At 35.7% G+C, this 25458-nt stretch overlaps 1 protein-coding gene across 1 annotated transcript in view; it reads left to right on the top strand.

The window, feature by feature from the left end:
• Nucleotides 1–25458, top strand: part of LOC103723925 (protein disulfide isomerase-like 5-4) — a 75648-nt gene that overhangs the window by 25522 nt on the left and 24668 nt on the right. The window contains exon 6 of the mRNA XM_008815023.4: nucleotides 20691–20748. Coding sequence (XP_008813245.1) covers nucleotides 20691–20748 — 58 coding nt within the window. The remainder of the gene's footprint in view (nucleotides 1–20690; nucleotides 20749–25458) is intronic.

Genomic DNA, 25458 nt, shown 5'->3' with positions numbered 1-25458 from the left:
GCCTCAAGCAATTGTCTAAATGACTTAGTGGACCTTTCAGATCAAGGTTCGCCTTCTTGGTAGTGGACCTCGTATCGGTGCCACATTAGCACTGTCAGTACGGTATGAAATTTTTTTGGCATACCGAGTGTTGGTATGCCACCCATTCTGGGTACCGGTACCGAACTGGTGTGGTATGGTATGCTCGGTACTGCTCGGTCTAGGCCGGTATGGCAAACCATGTTTCAGATGGAACTATAGGCTGATAGATGCTCGTGTTGAGGTATATATGGGAGTACAATGTTGCAAATTAAGGATGCTATAACATGTACAAGGTTAATGTCTCCCAAAGTTGTAGTTTAGGTTGTTAGTGTTGATATTTCAGTATTAGTAATGTTGTGAACTAGGTGACCCAAACCAAACAACTGTGGTGGTTATGGGTTCTCGGTTCAACCATAGACTGAATGGCTTATGTTGTCCTTAAAAATGCATCTAAAATCACACTAACTCCTTTCTCTAGAATCCTCCTCTTTATCAAACCTTGAACCAACTCATTATCCTTTGACCTCTTCACCACTTAGTGATGGGAGGTGTAGAAGGGTCGCTATCCTTGTGGCTAATGGTTGTCTTGTATTTTAGCTAAGTTGGAGGGGCCTCTTATTATTTGGTATTATGATGGTTGACAATCAATAATGTCTTGGTCTCTCCTTCTTCATGGCTATATTGGTGGGGTTTCTAGTTTCAAGCTTAAAGTTCCATCTAATCTTTTTCACGGGTAGTTGCAGATCTTGGATTTTAACTAAGAGGGCGAATTATCAATGATTCAAATTTCAAATCTTGTAGGACAACCATGATTTTCGCATGGAAAAGGATGTGTACTTTCCGCCATTTGGGATAGTAGATGTCCCACCGTCTTGCCAAGACCTAAATCCTTGATGATAATGACTAGCAATCTGGACTCATTTGGTTTGTGGGAAAAGGAGGGGGGAAGTGGGGACAATAGGAAAATGGAGAAATGTTTCATGTTTGGTTGGAGTTTTCAAAAAAGAGAGATGGAAAAGTAGCTTTCCCATGGGAATAAGATTCCCATATTTCATAGAAAAAAAAATCCATATGGGACATGGTTTCTAATCCCCACCTTTTAGGAATTGGGATAATTTTTTTTCCAAAAGTGCCTTTAAGCTTTTAGATATAATGGGTTAAGGTCTTTCTCTTTATTAAGGGCATAACAGATATTTTACACAATTTTCGCAGGAAAATAGATGCTCAATCAAACATAAGCCACTTTGGAATGTGCTACTTTTCCATGGTCAACCAAACATGCAAAAACCACTTTTCCAAGCATCATATACTCACCCAGTCCAGTAAGGAAAAATTCTTCCCACGAACCAAATGAGGCCTCTATTATAGTACCCAATTAAATTTACAAAAAATACTAAATCAATATAATTGAGGGATATATGTCATACAAAACAAGTTTTAGTTTCACAAGATAATCCTATTCTAATACGTTGGCAGAAGAAAGAATGAGTAATCCTATAACAAAATCTCCCACCATAGTTCTAAGAATATTTGACAAAACAGGGAAGACGGGGAAGAAAGATAGATGATGGTGCACTACTTGTTGGCATTGAGTTTGCATTTGTATTTCATAATAATTTGAAGATTATTGGAGAGGGAACCAACAGTTGGTGGCAGGTTGAAGGTGTTGAATTAGAAGCATAAAGGATTACTGCAGAACACTGCTGCAACCATCTCCTTTTCTCCTTTTAATCTTGTTCTCCCGCATGTGATTGGGGATAGTTTTGGTTTAAATTTGAGATAATGATAAGTTTTTCAAATCCCTGAAGAAAACACAATTTAAGCCTTAGGCATAATTAAACTTGAATAATGGTCAATGTATGCATATAACAAGGCAAGGTTCGCCGTACCGGCCGGTACCGGTACCGTACCGACCGGTACGGTGAGCTGGGTTTTGGGTTCCATTCTTTTTTTAAGTGTTGTCTCTATTGGATCTTAAATTAAGTAAAGTTTGATGTTTTTTTATTGTTTTTTTCATGATTTTTGATGTTTCTATGTTTAAATTTAGGGTTGAAACATAGATGATGCATGTTATTACTTCCGTTCCAAATAATAAAATGACACAAAATATCTTCAAATTAAGATACAATCATTTACATACATTTGAAGCACTCTCGGATATCTAAAATTAGGACGAGTACCGATGGCTCTTGTAGATATCCGGATCATAAGTATAGTCAGGAGGAGGCAGATCAACCCAATCAGAAGGAACGCGCGCCAGGTTATAAGTATGGTCTGGTTCGGTATGGCAGACCATGTAAACAAGGTTTACTGAACTAGGTTCGGGGCGTACTGACCAGACCGGCCACTTACTGGTATAGTTCAGTAAATTGGTTCGAAACGGAGGGAGAGGGTGTTGCCCAGTAGATACAGCCCAAGAGGGGGGGTGAATTGGGTCTTTTAAAAACTTTTCAACTACTTCTAAACTTTTCAATTAATTAAGCTAAGTTGTATGGATGCACAGTGGAATTTAAACTTAGCAACAGTTTGATTCTAGTTTGATCAAAATTGAAACTATTAAGCAGCGGACTCAATAAACAATTAGTCTAGATTTCCCAAGCAAGCATTTCAATACAATGTATCTTAATGCAGTTTTATTAAATGAAGCTTGATTAAACAATTTGAATATACTTGCAACTAAAGGATGCGCGGATAAGAGCTAAGCAAGCAATTCAATTAGGTATTTATCTAAGTAAGTGAGGTAATTAAACAATGAAAGAAAGCATCACAAACACAACAAACATATAGTGGTTCGGTGCACCCCAGCACCTACATCCACTCCCCAAGATCTCTTGAAAATTTCACTATAATCTCTCAGATTACAGTCGGTTGTTTTACAAGCTCACAATCTAACTTGTTGTTTTCACGAGATCACAACGAACTCGGTCGGTTTTCACAGGCTCACCGACTAGAACCACTTGATTGTTTTTTCGGGTTCACAATCAAATCCAGTTGGTTTTTCCCGGCTTACCAACCACAACCTTACACAGTTGGTTTTTCCTTTGGCTCACCAACAAATTGATTCAATCCCTTGATTGAATTAGGTTACAAGATATTAGAACAAGAGTTTAAAACAAATACAAGCTTCTTAAACAAGCAGATATAACAATATAAACAAATAGAGTAAAGAGAAGAAGCCCTCAAACAAGTTTTGTAGATGAAGGAACTTGGCTTCTTCTTTACTTGACCCTCTTCTGATTTCGCACGAGGTAGAGGATCACTGAGGCAGCACTCAGTTGGAGAGGAAGCTTTGGGATTCACTCGGATGCTCTTCTTCTCTCTCTTTTGCTTTGAATGGTCCTTTTGTGCTTTTAAGAGGTTTCTCTTGAAATCTCTTTGAAATCTCTTTCCTATGTGTTCTCTCCCACTTCCTTAACTTCTCCCCTAGCTCTCTCCTTGATTTTATAGCTTTGGATGGCGTGGAAATAAAGATCTAGCCGTTAGAAACAAAAATAGAGCCGTTATGACCAGTCTGCACATTCTGATAATGTATCTGTTGGGACCGAAGTCGACTCGCGCGATCTGGAGTTGACTCGGCTGTTACTGGAGTCGACTCGCGCTTTACTGGTGACGACTCGCCCACTGTTCCAGATTTGAATTAAAGTGCATGCCTCGTCCTGGGGTCGACTCGGACCAAACTGGTGTTAACTCGCCAATAGCTGGAGACGACTCGGGCACTTAGGGGTCGGCTCATTCTCAGGGTTCCAGAAATCCAACTTTCTGTTTTTCTTCCTCGAGTCGACTCGGATTTACATAGAGTCGACTCGGATGACTTGAGAGGTGACTCGAGATCTTTGAGAGACGTCTCGCTTTCAGAGACCGAAAAACTGATTCTCTGTCTTTTGAACTGATCTGTCTCGGAGTCGACTCGGGCCTTGATGGAGTCGACTCGGCTAACTAGGGGGGTCGACTCTGGAACACTTGGAGTCGACTCGTTCACAGAATTTCCGAAACTGATTCTGTCTTTTTGTCTGCTTCCTTTTGGAGTCGACTCAGGACCATCTGGAGTCGACTCGCCAAGCATCGGAGTCGACTCGTAACTTTTTGGAGTCGACTCGCTAACAGGGTCTAAAATCCATCGTTCTGTCTTTCTGTCTGTTCTCTGCAGGAGTTGGCTCGTGAACAGTAGGAGTCGACTCGAGCATTGTTCCTTGAAATTCTAAAGTGCCAGAGTCGACTCTAAACTTTCAGGAGTCGACTCGAGGACTGTTCTTTTGAATTTTTTTTGGAGTTTGCTTCTTCAACTTGAATCCTTTGAACTTGAACCGTGGGCCAATGAGGTGTGGCTTTCCTCCAACTTTTCTTGAGAGCTTTTGAGGCCTTCTTGTATTTTTCCAACTTGCTATGTTCATTGCAAAACAAATTATCTTTTTTCTATACTTCAAGATTTTGTGATCATCAAAATCAATCTTTGGGTCAGCAATCTCTCCCTTTTTAATAATGACAAAACTTGGAGTATATGTAATATAAAATAGATTGTGTTCTAGAACTAATGCATAGCTAAGTTGCATGAAGTAGAAAACATGCATATTTAAAACATCCTTCATGATAATATTTTAGATTTAATCAACTTAACATAATCAACACATAAAACATTATGAGCATATACTCAGATATTTCTCCCCCTTTTTGACAACATCAAAAAGGTTGCAAGATAATGAAACATTAAGCACGAAGCAGCAAATGATACTCAAATATTCCTTTTCCTTATTATACTCTGATTTTCAGTCAATGCATGTCGAATTATTGCAAGAATATGAATCATATAACTCAAGGCAGTAATGTCAGAATAAGATTAATGAGCATAGATCAGAGCCAATTAAGATGATTTCAGAGCAAATTATAATGAAAGCACATCGAATGTGATTCCAAAGATAGTTTTCAAATCAAGTGTAGATGGAACTTTTTTTTTAAGTTAATTCAAGGAGTATCAAGAATGATCTTCAAAGAAAGCACGAATGGAAATCTAACCCTTTTTTTTTGAAAGATCTTTAATAACAAGTATGAAAGTTTGGTCATTTAAGATCTTTTGCCCAATATATTAAGTATTTAACAATATGAGTGCAATCTAATTAATTTTCAGAGTATAAGATCAAAACTTATATACTTGAAAAATATACCATCATGTTGGATCATCAATTCTTAATAACTCCAAAGTTCCTTTATGATAATAAAAGCATTGGGGCACAAGTACCAAAATATGAATTCATGCAATTTATGATATATCTTAGAGCATACATAAAATTCAAAGCTTTGAAGGTTCTTTTGGAGCTCTTTTAAAGACTTTCTTTTACTCCGTTAAAGAGAATACCATCAAAATCAATTAAAATGAATTGGCACGGGATTAAAACTCTACAGTGCAAGCCAATAAGAACTCATTAGTAGATTCTAATGGAAATTTCTGGTACTAAGACAGGTGAAATCCTTCACAACAAATGATTTACCAATTAAGTACAGATGAAAATTCAACTTGAAAAGATATTCAATGAAGCACAAAGTTTGATACCAAAAATCTGCTTAAATTGATACCAAGCTGTTTTTTTTTTTTACTTTTATTTTTCTCCCCCTTTTTTATTAAATTAGAGGCACTTAAGATCAACTGTTTGAGTTGCAATTTGGTTCATGGTTGATGCATAAGATATACTAACCAAATAACAAGCCTCAAGGTATATCATAAAGATTTTCAGATTTAAATTTCAGATGATACATATTGGAGAGTATTAGGATCACTTCTCATTTAGTATTCGTTCTCTCTCCTTTAGTTATGAATTTATGCGATTAAGTTCCATATGATCTCTCCTCCTGAAATTTTCTTTCTCCCCCTTAATTGAGCATTCTATTTAAGAGTTTAGAATTTGAAGATAATTTTCAATAAAACATTCAAATTGTTAATCTTGAAATATGTTTTCTACAAATTTTAGCATATTTTCAATCTTAACCTATTGAGAGCATATTTGTAAGTATCAAATCATATTCATTTGAGATAATAAACGCCCTATTAGAATTAAACTCAAAGTATAGGCTATATATAACTAAGATAAATAATGGCAACACAAAGAGGTTCATCAAAATCAATTCATAAAATATTCAAGGTATGCATGATATGATGGTGACTTTGAATAAGATGCAAAATCTAGAGAGATTGATATGTCTAAAGCTCCTCCTCAAAAGATGCATTCTTCTTTAATCATTCTTTTCTTTTTGTTGAATTTCAGATTTTAATAATAAGCGTGAATAAAACTGAAATTCTATGATATCAAGAATGTAAAGTGATCTAGAGTTTTTCAAAATTTATAGCAATCACTTTTTTTCATCTTTCAAGAACAAGTTATGCTTCCTCTTAATCTTTGAGAAAATGTACTGAAATATTAACCAGAAAATACTTCTTTTGAAGCTCAATTTCTTTCGAAAGCAATTACATTTTCTTTCTTTTAAGAGTCATTTGAGTGAGTTAAAATATTTCTAGCTTTAGGAGCATTCACTCTCTTTTAAAGATAGCTTTTTCTTTTAGTGATGGAGGTAAACAATCATGCAAAAAGGAATATAGAAGATCATTCAAGTGAATGTTTATAGAATTTAATTTCTTACTCACAGATTCACAGCAATGTATACATGAAACACAATGAATCTTTTTAATATCAAAATAAAATCATATATTTAGAAACATTTGTTCGCAATCAAGATCATTGAAAAATACATCATTTAGGCCAATTTTAGTACACGTTAAAGATAAGAAATGATATGTTTCAGATGCGTATCGGAGCAATCAACCAAGGCATCCAAATTAATTCTATTTTTCTTAAGTTAAAATTTTCATTTAGGAATCATATTGAGTTATTATCCTAAATGATGCGATCATTGAAGCATATAACTAAGGTTACAAAGATGTAACGATATAAGCATTTTTAAATTAAGTTTAAGCTTTTATGCAAAATCACACTCTGAATTTCATAAAAATTTTCAAGAAGGCTTTCAAAATTATAAATTGAGATATATATCTTCCACATTGTAGCTCATCTTAAATCATTACGATTGAAAAGACATATTTCAAATACATTAGAGCACATTCAGAATCTTTGTATTTAATATTGAGTTTCGGTACAAGATGGAGGATATTTTAACAAGTATTATGACATTATGTACCAAAGTTAGGCAAGTAGAAAGATAGATCAAGATCAATTCATTTTGCCTAAATAGAAATATCCATCTCTTCTCATTTTTATAAATCTATTTAACTTTCAGATTTCAAAGACAATTGTGAACGATAAATCTGAAATTTCTTTTTAATATTACTTATCAAAATTTTATGTAGTATTTCAAACATTCAAGCATTGGAACTGATTTAATGAAGAAAATTTTGATCAGAAGAACACAAGATGAATTCAAATGCACCTGAAAATAATTTTCATTAAGCTTTGGAATACAAGTTATTTTAAGGCAAGAGTGAAGCAAAGACTTGTATGCAAAGTCAAAACATATTCCAAGTTATTAATATCAATTTGTTATTGATAAAACATGTTTCAAAGAAAACACTTGTTTTATCAGATTTGGCATATCTTTTATTGTTGAGAACATAATATGTACAACTAAAAAACATGAAAGTGTGCAACATTTGATTTTTTTCTTTTTTGAGTTCATAAGGGGTTTTCTTCAAAAATAGATCTAATAGAAACCTTATAATATGACAAGCTGTGATGATAGCATTAATTAAAATCAATTAAGCAAGTTACTATCACAAAGCATTGTTATTACACAAATTTTTTAAGGGTTCTATTTTTATGTTTTTATAACTCCTATATTCAATGGTGTTTTTGGTGCAAGAATAATTGTATTCAATACCATTTTTTGTACAAAACTTATCAACAAATTGGTTTTCAAAGCTGTGCCATGAATTTTCACAGTTTGCAAACCTTTTTCATTTGAAACCTTTTGTAAGTTTGTGCCAAAGCAGAAAATATTTCAATTTAAGTGCCAAGAATAAAACCAACGTTAGCTTTGAGAAATCATCCACAATTACAAAATCAAGAAATAAGTTCTTGTGGAGAATTTTCAAGGGCTATGAGGTGGAAATAATGTTTTTCAGATTTAGAAATGATTCTAGTTTGTTTCTCTAGATGACATGCATAGCAAACTTTGACCTTATAGAAATTAATCTAAGTAAGCCAATGACAAGGTCTTTTGAGGTTAAGTACATACTAGCATGAGTTGATTTTATATGCCAAAAGTGGTTTTTTTAGTCTTGGTATTCATAGTGCATATATTCAAAGGCATACCAAGTATACATTCTCATGTCCATGACCAATAAAAGATAATGCCATGGATAAAAACTCTCAATCAAGCATATAGAGAATTCATTGAGTTATTCTTAATAAATTGATTAATCATTTAGCAACTTATACAATCAGTAAGTAAATCATACTATAAAATGAAGTGATTTGATTATATTTTTAAAAATATTACCTATATCACAAAATTGATTAATACCTGCAATTCATGTTTTAATCAGATACTAAGGCAAAGAGAATGATGAGATGCAAGGATTACTAATTTCATTATTCTTTTCATTTCAATTACTTTTCTTAAGTATATTTTAAGTTTCATTCTTTAATATATGTCTAGAGCATCCAATGTCCAAATTAACATCTTTTGTTGGAGCCTTGAGTGCTAGACATACCTGCAGAAAATATTCAGGTTTTCAACTTAAGAACCCAAGATCTTTTGGGTTCTTGCAGGTTAGCTATTATTGTTCCTTTTGGAACCCATATTTTCTTAATAGCTATTTTGTCCATAGGCTTGCAGATTTTAGGATTACAAGGCATGTATTTCTGCATCTTCTTATTAAATTTAACAAATATAGATTTAACATGAGTAGTAGATAAACCTTCAGTTTTCTATTTTTGCCTTTTAAGTTTATCAAATTTGTAATGTACAGATTTAGGAACAACAGAAGAGATTTTGCATAACTTTTGTTCCTGTTGATCAGCATTATAAGAATCTATTTTAAAATAATTAGAAACTGTTTTAACAAACATATTCTTGAAAGATTTTTGGGTGTACCAAGGTTGATATCCCAATCCAACTTTATCAAATTCAGCTCTTTGATTATTTATCATTAGGTTCAACTTTTCAGAGCTCAAGGTAAATCTTTCAATAACATATTTTAATTTGTCAACTTCTTTAGTTAATCTTCTGTTATCTTCTGAAAGCAATTCATTGTTTTTCTTAAGTTCATCATGGCTTTCAGTGAAAAGTTGGCTTTTCTGATTTAGTTCTTTATTTTTCTCGATTAAGATTTCAGTTTTATTAGTTAGTTTCAGTTTTTCATCTATTAAGATTTGATTTTCATTCAAGTTCTTGTTCTTATAAATAAGTTTCTTATATTCTAAATACAAATCAGAAAAGGCATCATGAAGTTCATCAAATGTAAAATCAGATTGAGTTTCGGCATGTACTTCATCTTTGAATGAGTAATCACTTGAGTTCTAGTACATACCTCATCTTCATGTCCCACAAAGCAAAGATTTTCAATTTCAGTTTGCTGTTCTTCTTCTTCAGAACTAGTTTTAGATTCACTAAAAATGTTAGTGCTTTCATATTTAGCTTCTAGCATATTCCATATGTCTTTAGCAGTCGTGCAAGAAGATATGCAATTAAACTCATTCTCATCTAATGCACAATATAACAGTTTCATGGCTTTTGAATTTTGTTGAGCCATTTTCTTATCATAATTAGTGCTTGTGTGTGGCCCATTGACTATAATACTCCATAAATCATAGTTATGTGCTTGAATGAAAATGCGCATGCGTGCTTTCCAATGTGTGTAGTTTATGCCATTAAATAGTGGAGGTCTATCAATTAATTGTCCCTATCTTAGAAAACTATCTATTTGAGTTGTCATGATCTTTGGCTCCTGATCGTGAGATCAGCAATTAACCTTAGAGCACCCGCTCTGATACCACTTGTTGCCCAGTAGATACAGCCCAAGAGGGGGGGTGAATTGGGCCTTTTAAAAACTTTTCAACTACTTCTAAACTTTTCAATTAATTAAGCTAAGTTGTATGGATGCACAGTGGAATTTAAACTTAGCAACAGTTTGATTCTAGTCTGATCAAAATTGAAACTATTAAGCAGCGGACTCAATAAACAATTAGTCTAGATTTCCCAAGCAAGCATTTCAATACAATGTATCTTAATGCAGTTTTATTAAATGAAACTTGATTAAACAATTTGAATATACTTGCAACTAAAGGATGCGCGGATAAGAGCTAAGCAAGCAATTCAATTAGGTATTTATCTAAGTAAGTGAGGTAATTAAATAATGAAAGAAAGCATCACAAACACAACAAACATATAGTGGTTCGGTGCACCCCAGCACCTACATCCACTCTCCAAGACCTCTTGGGAATTTCACTATAATTCCTCAGATTACAGTCGGTTGTTTTACAAGCTCACAACCTAACTTGTTGTTTTCACGAGATCACAACGAACTCGGTCGGTTTTCACAGGCTCACCGACTAGAACCACTCGATTGTTTTTCCGGGTTCACAATCAAAACCAGTTGGTTTTTTTCGGCTCACCAACCACAACCTTACACCGATGGTTTTTCCTTTGGCTCACCAACAAACCTTAACCCCTTGATTCAATTCCTTGATTGAATCAAGTTACAAGATATTAGAACAAGAGTTTAAAACAAATACAAGCTTCTTAAACAAGCAGATATAACAATATAAACAAATAGTGTAAAGAGAAGAAGCCCTCAAACAAGTTTTGTAGATGAAGGAACTCGGCTTCTTCTTTACTTGACCCTCTTCTGATTTCGCACGAGGTAGAGGATCACTGAGGCAGCACTCAGTTGGAGAGGAAGCTTTGGGATTCACTCGGATGCTCTTCTTCTCTCTCTTTTACTTTGAATGGCCCTTTTGTGCTTTTGGGAGGTTTCTCTTGAAATCTCTTTGAAATCTCTTCCCTATGTGTTCTCTTCCACTTCCTTAACTTCTCCCCTAGCTCTTTCCTTGATTTTATAGCTTTGGATGGCGTGGGAACAAAGATCTAGCCGTTAGAGACAAAAATAGAGCCGTTATAACCCGTTGCATATTCTGACAATGTATCCGTTGGGATCGGAGTGACTCGCGCGATCTGGAGTCGACTCGGCTGTTACTGGAGTCGACTCGCGCTTTACTGGAGACGACTCGCCCACTGTTCCAGATTTGAATTAAAGTGCATGTCTCGTCCTGGGGTCGACTCGGACCAAACTGGAGTCGACTCGCCAACAACTGGAGACGACTCGGGCACTTAGGGGTCGGCTTGTTCTCAGGGTTCTAAAAATCCAAGTTTCTATTTTTCTTCCTCGAGTCGACTCGGATTTACTTGGAGTCGACTCGGATGACTTGAGAGGCGACTCGAGATCTTTGAGAGACATCTCGCTCTCAGAGACCGAAAAACTGATTCTCTGTCTTTTGAACTGATCTGTCTCGGAGTCGACTCGGGCCTTGATGGAGTTGACTTGGCTAACTAGGGGGGTCGACTCTGGAACACTTGGAGTCGACTCGTTCACAGAATTTCCGAAACTGATTCTGTCTTTTTGTCTACTTCCCTTTGGAGTCGACTCAGGACCATCTGGAGTCGACTCACCAAGCATCGGAGTCGACTCGCAACTTTTTGGAGTCGACTCGCTAACAGGGTCTAAAATCCATCGTTCTGTCTTTCTGTCTGTTCTCTGCGGGAGTTGGCTCGTGAACAGTAGGAGTCGACTCGAGCATTGTTCCTTGAAATTCTAAAGTGCCAGAGTCGACTCTAAACTTCCAGGAGTCGACTCGAGGACTGTTCTTTTGAATTTTTCTTGGAGTTTGCTTCTTCAACTTGAATCCTTTGAACTTGAACCGTGGGCCAATGAGGTGTGGCTTTCCTCCAACTTTTCTTGAGAGCTTTTGAGGCCTTCTTGTATTTTTCCAACTTGCTATGTTCCTTGCAAAACAAATTATCTTTTTTCTTGCAACACAAACATTAGTAAATATACTTCAAGATTTTGTGATCATCAAAATCAATCTTTGGGTCAGCAGAGGGAGAGGGAGAGGGAGAGAGAGGAAAAGAGATAGAGAGGGGAGAGGGAGAGGAAGTGAGGGGGAGAGAGGGAGAGGGAGGGGGAGAGAGGCTGAGAGTGAGAGAGAAGGCTCAAAAGCCCTCATCCTATTGGCAGGGGGTTGCCCCTATTTCATTTCGAAGTACGGAACGGGGCCTTATTTTTTTTGAAAATCCGGAACTGAAAATACCTCAAAAATCGCTGCCTCACCCTCCAGCAACAATTTCTAGGATTTGGTGGCATGGTAAGAAGCTCATGCTTTCTAGGTTGGAAACTTACTATTTCTTCTTCTTTTTCTTTTTCACTTCAGTATTGGGCCAGTTGAAACAAGTTGCTAGCCCAAGCAGCTTAAATAATTTAACCATCCAAGTCATGGTTCAGATGCTTTCTTTTTCTGCTTCAGGTCCTAAACGTGACAACCTGAATTTGTTGGTGGTGACATATTGGGCATGTGGACTGGGTCGACCAATTATAGTCTAAAATCATTGAGTATATGAGCCTATATATAGTAGAGACTTGTGGAGAGTTAGGTTGAACTTTGTAGGACAATATAGTTTAATTGACTTTGTAATGGAGATATAGAACAAACCTAGAATCAAACAAAGCAAAATTTTGAATAAAAACTCCAAACAAACCTAGACAGTGAAAGAAATGTCAATGTTCTTAGATTAAGGGATCTTAGATTGTGCTTGTTCAAACCTATAACTAAGTATTGGAAATTTTATCGCAGTGCTTTAAACATAGGCCCTATTTGGGATTGCTTTTAGAGGGGTCAAAAACATTTTTTGGAGCCAAAAGCACTTCTGACTGATATATAGGTGTCTCGTATAAAACTTGAAAATTGAAATAGCTTTCTAGTCTTCCCAGAAGCTAAAAAATCTCTAATTGGCAAAAGCTCCAATTTGGATCTTTTCCCCAAAAAGGCTTTCTGAAGCCCACTGGGAAGTTGTTTTGTGATCAAATTACCCCTAAACTTTATAGTTATTACATAGTTTATTATAATATTTTAGATTGAAATATAATATAAAAATTTTAGGTTAATAGTACTTTACACTATATTATATTAATATGAAAATAATATTATAGTTTAATACTATTATAATATTATACTAATATCATAATATTTCATTCATATATAACAATAATATTATACTGTGTAATAATATGTTAATATTTAATAATAATAATAGTTGTAATACTTTATATCAAAATATTGTATTATAATTATTAACTAAAAATAGATACATTACATTATATCATACTATACCGTATCATATCATATTATATTATAGTATATTATATTATATCATAATAGTCAATTACAATAGTATAGCATCATTATATTCCTATAATATTATACTATCATAATATTATACTATTCAAAATAAATAATTTATGAATTAAGAATACTTTATAATAATAGTTTTTGATAGTACAAAGAATTAAAAAATTGGAAGCGCTATGTAATGTCCTTTATGTCATCTTCTCATACTAAAAGCACTTTCTTAGTTTGGTTATTAAACAGATGTAAAGTTTCAAAGCACTTTAGAAATATAGTTATCAAATGGTAAATAGTTTATTGTTAAAAGCTCTATTAGCAAAGCTCTACTTCTAAAAAAAGCTCTATTAAGAAAAAAAAGCTCTACTGACAAAAGATCTATTATTAACTGCAATCCAAATAGGGCCTTAGCTTGCTTGAGAATTATTAGTTCCAACTTCCAAGGATTGGCAAGCTGTCCCCAATCGGCAACTCATGATCAAATTGGCCTAGAACTGAATGGTTTAGGCCCCCAAAATGGGGCAAGGCCTAAGCTAGGTTGAACCAACCTATTCTTCTCAGGTATAGGCAGTATTAACCAGGTTTGCTTGGGTTGAACTGACCCTTCTTATAAGAAAAACCCGCCATTCTCCAACCCTCATTCTTGATCCCAATTTCTCTTCTATCTCGCATTTCTCTCTCTCTTTATTCAATCTTCCTCGACTTCCCTAACCAATCTTCCTTGACCAAGCACCGTGCCCTCCCTCTCTCCCTCGATTGTTGCTCCTCCTTACCCTTGATGTCTTCGACTCTAGAAACTCTTAGACCCTTAAGCCTCTTTCTAGGATCAACTTCTTCCCCCAAGGACATCCTCGATCCTTACACCTTTGCCGCCACCATCTCCATCGGTGTCCCCTACCTAGTTGCTGCTTGCATCTACCCCTTAATTGCCACTAGCAGCCTTGTATTTCAAGGTCAAGGTGGGGCTCCAAGGTTTTGATGGGGATATCGATGTCTCAATCTCCATTGGCTCCAAGGATTTGATGGGGATATCGATGTCCAAGGTGGAGCCAGTTAGTATGAAGCATTTGGGGTTACCGGCATGGTGCTGTGTACTGTGTCTTGATTTGGTATCATGCTAACCTGGTATCTAACTGGCTCGGATTATGATATCGTACTGCCAACTTTGATGAATACAATCTCATTAGAATTTGAAAAATGAATTAAAAAATAGATTGAAAGTAAAAATGAAAAACCAAGGTTTCTGAGGTTGATGAATGTGGCAGAGAAGCCAGATCATGTGATCGAAGAACAGATTATTAGTGTGGTCTTAATGGAAAAACTTGCTGTCAAAATCTGTATTTCAGGAGAATTGTTGGGTGATTTTTCTCTATTTGATAGGAGTAGGTTGATGAATTTGGGTTTCAAGGTGTGAACATGTAAGGGTTTAAGATGGAAGGTATGATGAAAATCAGAATTTCATGGTGGCTGGTGAAGTTGCCAAATTATGGCTTCTCGTTGTCCAAATATCGGAAACAAATTTCACAATTTCAGTTATATATAAATTTCTTGGTGGTCTCATTAGTACAAGGTACAGGAAAAATGTCTAAAAACAAATTTGGCTGAGACTAGTGTTTAACATTGTGTAGGTTCATAACAGACCATCTAAGAGGATTATCACACAGCATAGGACCTCTAGCCTGATTTGGAATCTTAAAGGTTGCATCTATTCTGTTCTTACTTTGTGAAGGATATAGTCTTCTCAGAAAAATGTATCAATTTAACAAGACTTGCTAAAAGCAGCTAAATAAAAGAATCTAAATCTATGCTTGTTTAACATTATGATCGTACCATATCGCTTAAGCTGAGTTTATATCTATTTGAGCTTGATCAAAATTCAAGATTTAAATTTCGCCATGGTATCCCTTAAAGTTGAAGCTTGTCCTGTCAGCTTCATCTTGTAATGAATCCATCAGATTGGCTTCAGTGACTCTTCTTATTGATCTTGATGTGTTTCATTAGCTGTTCTATGAAGAATGATGACGTTGCCAGGCACTTCATGGATATATCAACAGTTGGTAGGCCATCATTACCATTGATCATTTTACTCTTCAACGGTGAGATATATCACTATGTTGATCTTTTTGCTACTCTTGTAGATCTTGAATGGCCTGACACTCGTTGGTTGAGTATGAACAGTCCAGTGACTCCAGTCCTTAGCTGTCGGATCCAAGATAATTTGATTGGGCCTGTAAACTTTCTTTCCTTGGTTTGATGGATCTCCAAGTATATCAATAGTAGATTGTTGACGCATTGCAGACCTGCCTTGCCTTGGTTCAACAGCCCTCAAACTTGTGAGTACTCCAAGATGTTGCGGACATCCATTATTGCTCTTTTGGCATGTATCCTGGAAGCAATGACGTAATGAATATGAGTGATTCTTGGCTCTACTGACAAACTGATGTGATCATAAGTTGTATTGTAATAGGGCCTGAAGAAAAGAATGATGATCTGTCTTTTAGATCTGTTTTCAGGTTGTTCTGGTAAATTGATGTAGTTTGATAGGAAGAAGTAGGAAGCCATGGATTTTAGGGAGGCTATTAGATCAAGGGTTTGGGGTTTCAGATGAAAGGAACCATGGAAAACAAAGTGTTCTATTGGAGCAGCCTCAGAATAAGATGCTTTAGTACTTTAAATAAACTGATGTAGATGATTAAGCAGATTGCTCAAGTTCATCCTGCCAATTAGAGCGAATGGTGGACTTGTGCATTAAAAGAAGTGGAAAAATAAGAAGAGAAGCTTGCACTTATAGTTTCAGGGAAAATTTAATCAACATAATCAGATGGGTGACAGCACTCATCTTAAAAAACCTTTGGCTGTGACGAGGACTTGTTTGATTCATTAAGACAAATTCTGATAAAATTTAGATAATCCAATCTGACTTCTGCTCTCCTCCTAACAATTCTATGGATCCTAATTTAAGAATAATAATATTTTACATTGTGGATCTGATTACTTTTAATTGCTTTATGATTGTAACACTAATTTAAATAGAAAATATAGCTTCTCTAAAATCATTTTAATTTAAGAAAATTTAATAAAAAACACCTAGATAAAAATTAAATCTGAACTTATGCCCCTTTTGCAATGTTGATTACTTCACCAAGATGGATTTTTCATGGAAAGAAGCTACAGTTTTGTATCTGAATGGATTTTACACAACTTTTCTGGTTATAGATGCTAAATTAGAGTAGAGGAAGATTTTATTTAGGTCATGGGAATTTAATCTAATTATCAACAAGAGTATTTATAGGCATTATTGTAATTAACTTTTAGAGTTCTACTCTAACATATAAGGTACCTTATCATAGATGATCTTTTTTGTGTAAGGATTTGAGTTCTGGTTGGCAGAACATGATATGAACAATGCCAGTGCCTTATCAGCAATTAGCATTGGCATGGTACTTACTGCCTCCATGTGAGTACTTGGCAAGATTTCTGGAATTGGTACCGAGACCTGTGCCAGTTGGCGATTGGTACATTACGGTATTGATTCGTGCTGTACCATGATGGGGGCATTTTGGCCTTTTTTAATTTTCTGATTTTGAACTAAAGGTGGTAAAGGATGTGTCGATTTCAATTCAAAATTTGAAAGAAGGATTGAAGTCTTGGTGGGATGGGTGCCGTCCCAGCTGTCCCATCTCGTTTCAGTGAGATCACGGCATGTGGGACGGGTGCGGGACCCCAAAATTGACTTTCGTCCCTCTTTCTAGCTGCCCCGCCTTCATCTTGGTCGGGTCACGCCCCGAGACAGCCTTCTTTATCAGGACGTGCCCTCGTTTTTTTTTGGATGATGGCTCGGCCTTTGGCTTGTCCCTGAGAGGAAAGACTTAGCTATTTTCTCTATTGATGCATCAGCGTCGTCGCTGAGTGGGAAGAGGGAGGAAGCTTAGTTCATGGGCTTATTCTTTGTTTTTCCAACAGTACGGGTTCAGAGTCTCATACTGCTCGAAAACCTCTCATGCATTTTACAAAGCTTGGAACTCAGAAGCACGTTCCAATTTTCCCACGACGAGCAAAGCATGATGCCAGTTTATCAGTTATTTAAAATTAGCAAATTATTAATACGAGGATGATAATTTTTTTATCTCAAAAAATACATTTGGCTTATCTAATATATAACCCTTTTTCTTACTTTTTTAATTATTTACATATTTTTAATAATTTCTAGTTTAAAAAAATGTTTATATATCATAAATTCAAAAAAATATGATCTCTACCTCAGAAATTACTTCTGAATTATGTAATATATACTACTAATTTTTCATAATTTTGGGCATTAATTATATATTTTAAATTACTTTTTATATTTGAAAATAATTTTTAAATAATAATATTTTAAAAAATTAATTTCAATTCAGACCGATGTAGAACTCAATAATAGATGCTACATATATTTTTCTAGGCCTTCGAATATCCATAAAAGGTTATTTATTTCTCTATTTTTTTCAAATTAGGCTAGGCTACTGTGCGCATGATCGCATCAAAACTTGAATGAATGAACACCAAATTTTTATATAGAGTATCCTGCATGCTCCTAAATACGTTTCTGATTTTACATTTTTTTATTTTTTAAAAAATTATTTTTTATCCAAAAATATATTTATAATTTTTAAAAACTATATATAATTCAAAAATTAAAAAAATTTATTCCAGCATATACATCGTCTCTAGATCTACAACATAGAAAAAAATTAAGCCCAAATCAAAAAAAGCCGAATGCTGGGCCACAGCTACAGCGGACGCTGTGGCATGGCAATTATTGCCACAGCGCCCGCTATGGCAATAGCCGATTGGTTCGCACCAAGTCCGAGCTGGTTTACGGGCCGATTTCGGCCGGTTCCGGCTAGTTCCGGCCCGTATTATTGGGGTTCCGGTTGGTTCCAGCAAAAAATTACCGGTTTTGGCAATTATGGGGCTGGAACCATTTTTTTATAGTGAACCGACCGGTCTGAGACTGAGTTGGCTCGGTTTGGCCTGAACCGGGCGATATGGCCTGGTTTGGCATTCCTTAGTTTGTGCTACTTTAAAGATTACCGGATCCCCAAAATGCACCTCCCAAAACTATTTTTTTGTTGATCCCTCTTTATTCCAAATTCAGTTCCTCTTTATTCCAAATCTAGTCCACTCTCAATCACTCTGAAAAGTTCTAATGATAAAGATGGGTGTGAGCAGCACAACTCAATAAGTACCTTCACCATAGCATAAGGAATTTAAGTCTAAATGGAAATCAAATAATATTTAGCATGTACCCCATAGACCATTTGTAGAAAATTGTTCAGGTAGAGGTTCCATGAAACCATTAAAACAACGTATTGAAAATAAGGTCTTCTGAATAAAGATTCATTTATTGGAAAGTGATCAAAAGGCATTAAAGGAGGACCTTAACTTGGTTCCCATAAATCACATTTTCTTATAAGGGAAGCATATTTTATTCTTTTTAACCTCCAGGCAACACAAACCCTCCTTACTATTGTAAAATAGTTCACTCAAAATCCTCATTAGTAAACTAGATGAGGCCACATAAATCCTCACTGGTGAACTGCTATTCTAAGTGAGGCCACGTAATCCTCGAGGTCCACATATACCACTTGGCCAAGGGTCCATATAGATCCTTATCCAGAACATGAATAAGAACACATATACCCCGTAACCAGGGGTCTAAAGATTCAAATGGCGCTGAAATACTCCTAGAAAGGGATCTTCCTCCTTATTTTTCATGCTTGATATTAATATTCAGTTCTGGAAAGGATTTAACAATATGACATAGAATATTTTTCCCAAAGTTCCAAGCAAAAGCCACAAATTTAGAAGGGAAAACATATTCTCAATTCCATAAGCACAGATATGAGTTAAAAAAAAACATTAATTTGGAGGACCAAATCAAAATTTCAGATCAAGTATCAAACTTCTAATCGTAAGTTTAGAATGTAGAATAACTTGAAAGTCCAACAAATTCCAGACTGCAACAATGAAAAGAAACCTTAACCTTTAAAATTTTCTGATGTTTTAGTATTTCAAGATAACATTTAGTTCAAAACATGCAAAACATAATCCTTCTCTATGTTCTTAGGCAAAAAGATACTTGGTCTCTAGGATTTCTGGGAAGCTTTTCAAAATTTGCCGAGCTTTAGGGTTTCAAAGGGAAATCCAGGTTTCTATGAAATAGAATACAAGATTACAAGGACAAAATATAGCTTGACTTAAAGATTATATCACTTAAAAGAAACCCTAAAATCAAGAACTTGACAATATTGGAACACATCTAGACTGAAAAGAGATTAACAGCTCATAGAATATTACTTAAATTTAGAAGAATATGGAAAGATCACCTACCATAAAATGCTAATGAAAATTCCTAAGCCTTTTGCCCACATTCTTCCCTATTTCCTCTTCTTCTCCTCTTCCCACTCTTCTCCCTCTCTCCCCTCCCTTGCTGGTTTCTCAAACCGAGGGGTGAAATTGTGCTGATCCACCCTTGGTACGGCTCGGTACACCCCGAATTGAGTAGTTTGGGGCAATATGGCGAACTACGAAAGCTTGCTCCATTGTGACCTAAGTATCATAAATTTGAAACATGAAAATAGCCTCGCCTTGTGCGAGGCTAAGGCTGCGTATATGCGACCCTTCTAGACCGTACAGTGGTGGGAGCCTTATGCACTAGGATGCCTTTATAAAGAATCATGCACATGATTCGATTGATTCTTACTTCCGCTATTCTTTATTGATTCAATTGTGTATTATATGTTTTTCGTTTATCCTAAAGTTCTGTTGTTTTGAGAGATTACATTAGGTACCTTTTCTCTGACTAGTATTTGTTCAGCTTATACAAACCTCATGATCTTAATTTTCTCTGCATCACATTCTATTTTTTTTTAAATAAGATGCAATATGGATTCTCTTATTGATAACTGATGTGGCCTAGATACCCTTATTGACAAAAGATCATTTATTGCTTACTCATTTATTGATTTTTTTAACTAATTAGATACTTTACAAATAATAAGAAACGTATATATTAGATACTTCTTTCTGCATCATATATATTAGATACTTCTTCCTGCATCATGTAGTTGCACACTATTAAAGATGTAAATTTGTTCATCATATTTTTTGCATATTTGTTGCTTGGATCAGACATTCATAAACAGATGTCTTGCAAATTGCAATACTTACAGGATGATTGTCAATTCAATATTTCCTCTAACATTCTCAAATACATCTTCATTATAGGCATGCCATTTTTGTTGTCAATTTTTATGCACCATGGTGTTGCTGGAGCAATCGATTGGTAACATTTCAATCTTTTCTTATGCATGTGAAATACATTTATTATCATCATTAAGCACCTTTATGATATGTTACCATGAGGTTTGTGCACTTTCACTGTTTCACTAAATGAATGTATTAACAACATACTTAATGTTAATTTGTTACTTATTCTTGATATTAGTATTGGTTGGAGTGGACCAGAATTTATCCTTGCATGTCATAATTATAGAACGTAATCTGAGTGAGGGATTCTTGACACTCCAAACTGATCCAAAGGGTATCAATTTAGGCCTTAGTGTTATCCATCTGAGCCACTCAAACACATCAACCTACGCTTATCCTAGAATCACACTAGCACACTTTGTAAACAAAGGATGTTGGTTAAAATAGGTCTCATGCATTAAGTTGTTACTTCAATTTTCTAATTTAGTGAACTAGTGATAGTCAATGAGTAACTATCTTTATTAATTGGTCAATCGGATTACTTGACAAATCTGGCTCTCGACTGTGAGATTCTGCTGTATCATTGCTGAGGACTTTGAAATTTTCAAACCAAATGATATTGTTCTACTAAATCTAAAAGAGCTTGATTAGAACTTAACCTACAATTATAAGAATAATAATAATAAAGATTTGGATTAAAAGTTTTGTACCTTAAAAGTTTGTACCTCGTTACCGGTACAGCATACTTTTCGGTGCCACACTAGCATAGTGCCGGTAGTTATAGTACGATACGGAATTTTTTTGGCCTACCGAGTGTCGGAACGTCATCGATACCGGTATTGGTACCGAACTGGTATTGTACGATATGTCTGATACCGTCCGGTACGATACGGTATGACATATCATGCTCTTCTGAGCTTGGGTGACCCTGAACTTGGCGACCTTCAGTTCTTTCTTTGTTGCACCTGCCCGGAGCAAGTCCGTTCTAGTCCGATCCTTCTTGACTGCTAGCCCACTCTTGAGGGATTCTAGTTTGGCCTCTGCCTTGGCTGCCTTTTCCTTGGCCTCTTGCAAGGCCAACTAAAGCATCTCGATGTAATGCTAAAGACGTCTTTCCCATGGAGAGTCCATCTTGCAAATATGAGAAAACAATATCAGCAAAAGGGGCTAATCCCCCTAGAAGAAAGGAAGGAGAAGCTACAGAACCACCAACCAAGGACGATTCAAAATGATTTAGCGAGCTGGTTCTGCAGGTATCTCTTAGAGCGACAGAAAGGATGCTTAGAGCCCCTCCAGAAGTAGTGGATTTCCAGATTCTATCTCCCTCTTTTTGTAGAATTTTGGATGGTATGCATCAATCCTTCCAACCAGATCAGCAAATCCTTACCGCATCATCCTCATTTCAGATAGTTAACATCCCCTCGGGAGACCAAGAGTCAGGACTCGTCCTCCCAGGGATCACCTACATGTTAATTCCCTCAAAATGGTGTGAGTTTGATGAAAAGGGCCACTTTTTTTGCCCGAACTAAGTAAGACACTTTAGACTCAGAAGTCGGAAATGGGAGGGCAAATCTTGTGGCAATAAATAACCAAGGAGATTTGGAGCAATTAGATTTGTCTAGCTTATTGTAACAACGCAGGATCTCACCCAAAAAGGCTTGCCGAAAGGTATTATTTGGGTTCTTTGATTCTGTATGAGTATCCAAGATCTATCCAACGAATAATCGATGTGGAACTAAACACAAGCCTTGACGTCCTCGTCAGGCTAAGGGTTCAAATCCATTTAAATCTAATCACAAATACCATGATCAGCCCGTGGTCAACCCTAATGGATCCGTGCTGCAGTGTCCCCTAGTCCACATAAGTTATGGGCTGAGTCCGCTCTGATACCATTTGTAACACCTCAGGATCTCACCCAAAATGGCTAGCCGGAAGGTATGATTTGGGTTCCTTGTTCCTGTATAAGTACCCAAGATCTACCCAGCGAATAACCAATGTGGGACTAAACAAACGCTCACACGGATCCTCACATATAGTATCAGAGCTTAGGTCACTAGGGATTGTAATTGAAATAGTCATAATTGAGCCTAAGTTTTAGGATCCTTAGGATTCGTTAGAAAGTTTGAGAGATGGGTAGAAATTAGGCAAAGAGACAAATTTTTGTTTGCTTTTGATATTGATAAATTTTTGTTATTTTATCTGAATTTTATTTGAGATGCATATTAAAAACAGAATGCTAGTTAACTGTGCTCATAGCCAAAGTGTGAATAAACTATTCTGGGAGTTTTCTTGATGGAGTAATTTGTATTTCAGGTTATGATTAAATAGGATTTTGACTAAAATTAAGTGGAGTATTAACCATGGAATATTATCGTGCATTGTAAATTATTAGCTTATTTGTTATATAAGTGAATTTGGAAGTTCAATTTTATATGGGGTACTGTGATGTTACTTCTAGTTTGAAGTTAATTATTTTGATGGCTAGTTAAGATTTGTTCATAAGAAGTTGTCTAATGTTTGAACTAGGAAAGATTTTAAAATATTTTTCGAGGATTGAAATCCTTATGTGGATTATGCATGGAACTCTTATGTAGAAGAAAAATATATTTGGGATGAGACTCTAGAATTTCTGTCTTTACCTAGAATTTGAAATTTTAGATCTTTTCAATTTACAATGCAGATTGCTCTTTTGATTGGAAATCATTTAGTAAAATTTTGAGAATAATGTAGGTTTAAATTATTTTAAGCTGGTCGATGATTAACTCTTTGATTTAGAAATATTTTCTAATAGTTTTTCCTTGTTAAGGAGAATTTTGTTGTCAAAGATTAGTTTAGTGTTTTTGATTTTGACTGATATAGATATCATGGTGTCATTAGTAGGTTCTTCTATCTGCTGTGCAAAAAAAGAAAAAGAGAGAGAGAGAGAGAAATCTGGCATCTTAAGTGTAGGATTAATGGTTTCTGCATTAGCTGATCTTATATTTGAAATGTTTTAGTATAGATCTCTTTTCTCTTAGATTTGTAGTTTATGCTTTTGAAAGAATTCAAGAATAAATATCAATCTTGAAAATTGATTTTATTGGAGATTGTAAAATATTCATCTGGGTGGAATTAATAATTTTAATTATCATCCTTGGATCCAAATAATAGATCTTATTCATGTCTATCGGAGATTATGTGATGTATATGAAACTTCAATTCAAAGTTTGGATTTATAAGTTGATCTAGGGTTTTTGTTCAATATTGTTGAGGTTGCTGATGAAATCTAGATTTGCATGAAGAATTTGAATTTTAGAGACATACATAGTTATGATGGAAGATTTTTGATAAATGTTAAAGATCTCGGTGAAGAAAACTCTAGGAGAGATGATTGAGTGGGTTTTACTCATTTGTGTTGATTTAAGGTCTTTTAATTTGGTGGAGCAATAAGAAAATTCTCCTGGATGTTTTTACTTGTAGTAGTTGACTTGGAATCATCTACTTGAATTAATATTCTTAAAAGAAAAATAAATATCAAATTGTATAATGGAATTGTCAAGGGAATCTAGAGTTGTTTAAGCTCAAATTGGATCTAGAATATGATTACTTGATCATACTTGGTGCAAATATGGCAATTATCTCGAGGGTTAATCGTGTTCTAGTATGCTTGGGAAGTAAGAATAAATTTTTTTTTTGGATTTTATAAAAAAAATGATGAGGATTTGGGATCATTAAGAAATTTGGAGAATATTGATCAGAGTGGTGCTGCGGAAGCATGGTGGGCCCATAACCCATAGGTCCCAGGATCGAAACCTGGCTCTGATACCATTTGTAACAACCTAGGACCTCATCCAAAATGGCTAGCTGGAAGGTATTATTTGGATTTCTTGATCCTGTATAAGTACCCAAGATCTACCCAGCGAATAACCGATGTGGGACTAAACACACGCCCACACGGGTCCTCACACTTATGACATATGAGACGACCCAGACACGCTTAGAAATTATCCAAGACATTCTAGTCGGAACCCTGAGTCATCTTAAAAGACTAGGATGAGCAGACCAAAAGTAGTTGACCTCCAAAGTTGAGGTCTATCATCTCGGCCTAGCAACCATTTAGCTCAGCCTCCAACCCGAGCTAAGCAGAGCCTTCCTGTAGCAAAGAGCTTGGTTCCTCTGCCCAAAATATGTATGAGGCTCCAGCAATTCCCTCATATGCAAGCTAAGTTAAAGGGATACCAGTGGGGGCCTTAGTTCGTATTAGAGCTTTGGTCCTCTACATCTATAGGGGTCTTAGTTTATGGTCCAGACGTGCAACTAATACAAGCAGACAGGAGAAGGGCTATCCATACTTGAAGTATATTGGAGGACAAAGGTGAGTATGGCTGCTAATTTATCTTGATGAATGATGAGAGGGAGGAACGTATCACACAACTAGAGGACAATATTGCTCAACCCACCGAGATTGTGTTTGGCGACGCCTTGATACGGAGCTGTCTCCAATATCTGGAGATGAGGATCGACCATTTAGCATGGAAGGCCAAGGTCAGAAACCATTTATAAGCAAAGTCAGATGGTTCAGCCATGAGGGAGGGAAGCAATCATTTTTCTATCTTCAGTTCTGATTTAGTAGGAATTAAATCTCCTAAATAGGAGGATCCCTAATCCAGAAGGATCACCAAACTTGATGTGGATCACTTTAACCACTACGAATAGGACTGGATAGGGTCCAAGAGTGAGATCAGCCGCATTGGAAAGTCGAATCTCATGCCAAACTTTCAGAGGCCTAACTTGGTCATACAACATC

The sequence above is a fragment of the Phoenix dactylifera genome, unplaced genomic scaffold (assembly GCF_009389715.1).
Source record: "Phoenix dactylifera cultivar Barhee BC4 unplaced genomic scaffold, palm_55x_up_171113_PBpolish2nd_filt_p 000100F, whole genome shotgun sequence".
Classification (NCBI taxonomy): domain Eukaryota; kingdom Viridiplantae; phylum Streptophyta; class Magnoliopsida; order Arecales; family Arecaceae; genus Phoenix; species Phoenix dactylifera.
The sequence above is the reverse complement of the archived record's forward strand: the minus strand, read 5'-3'. Positions and strand labels throughout refer to the sequence as shown.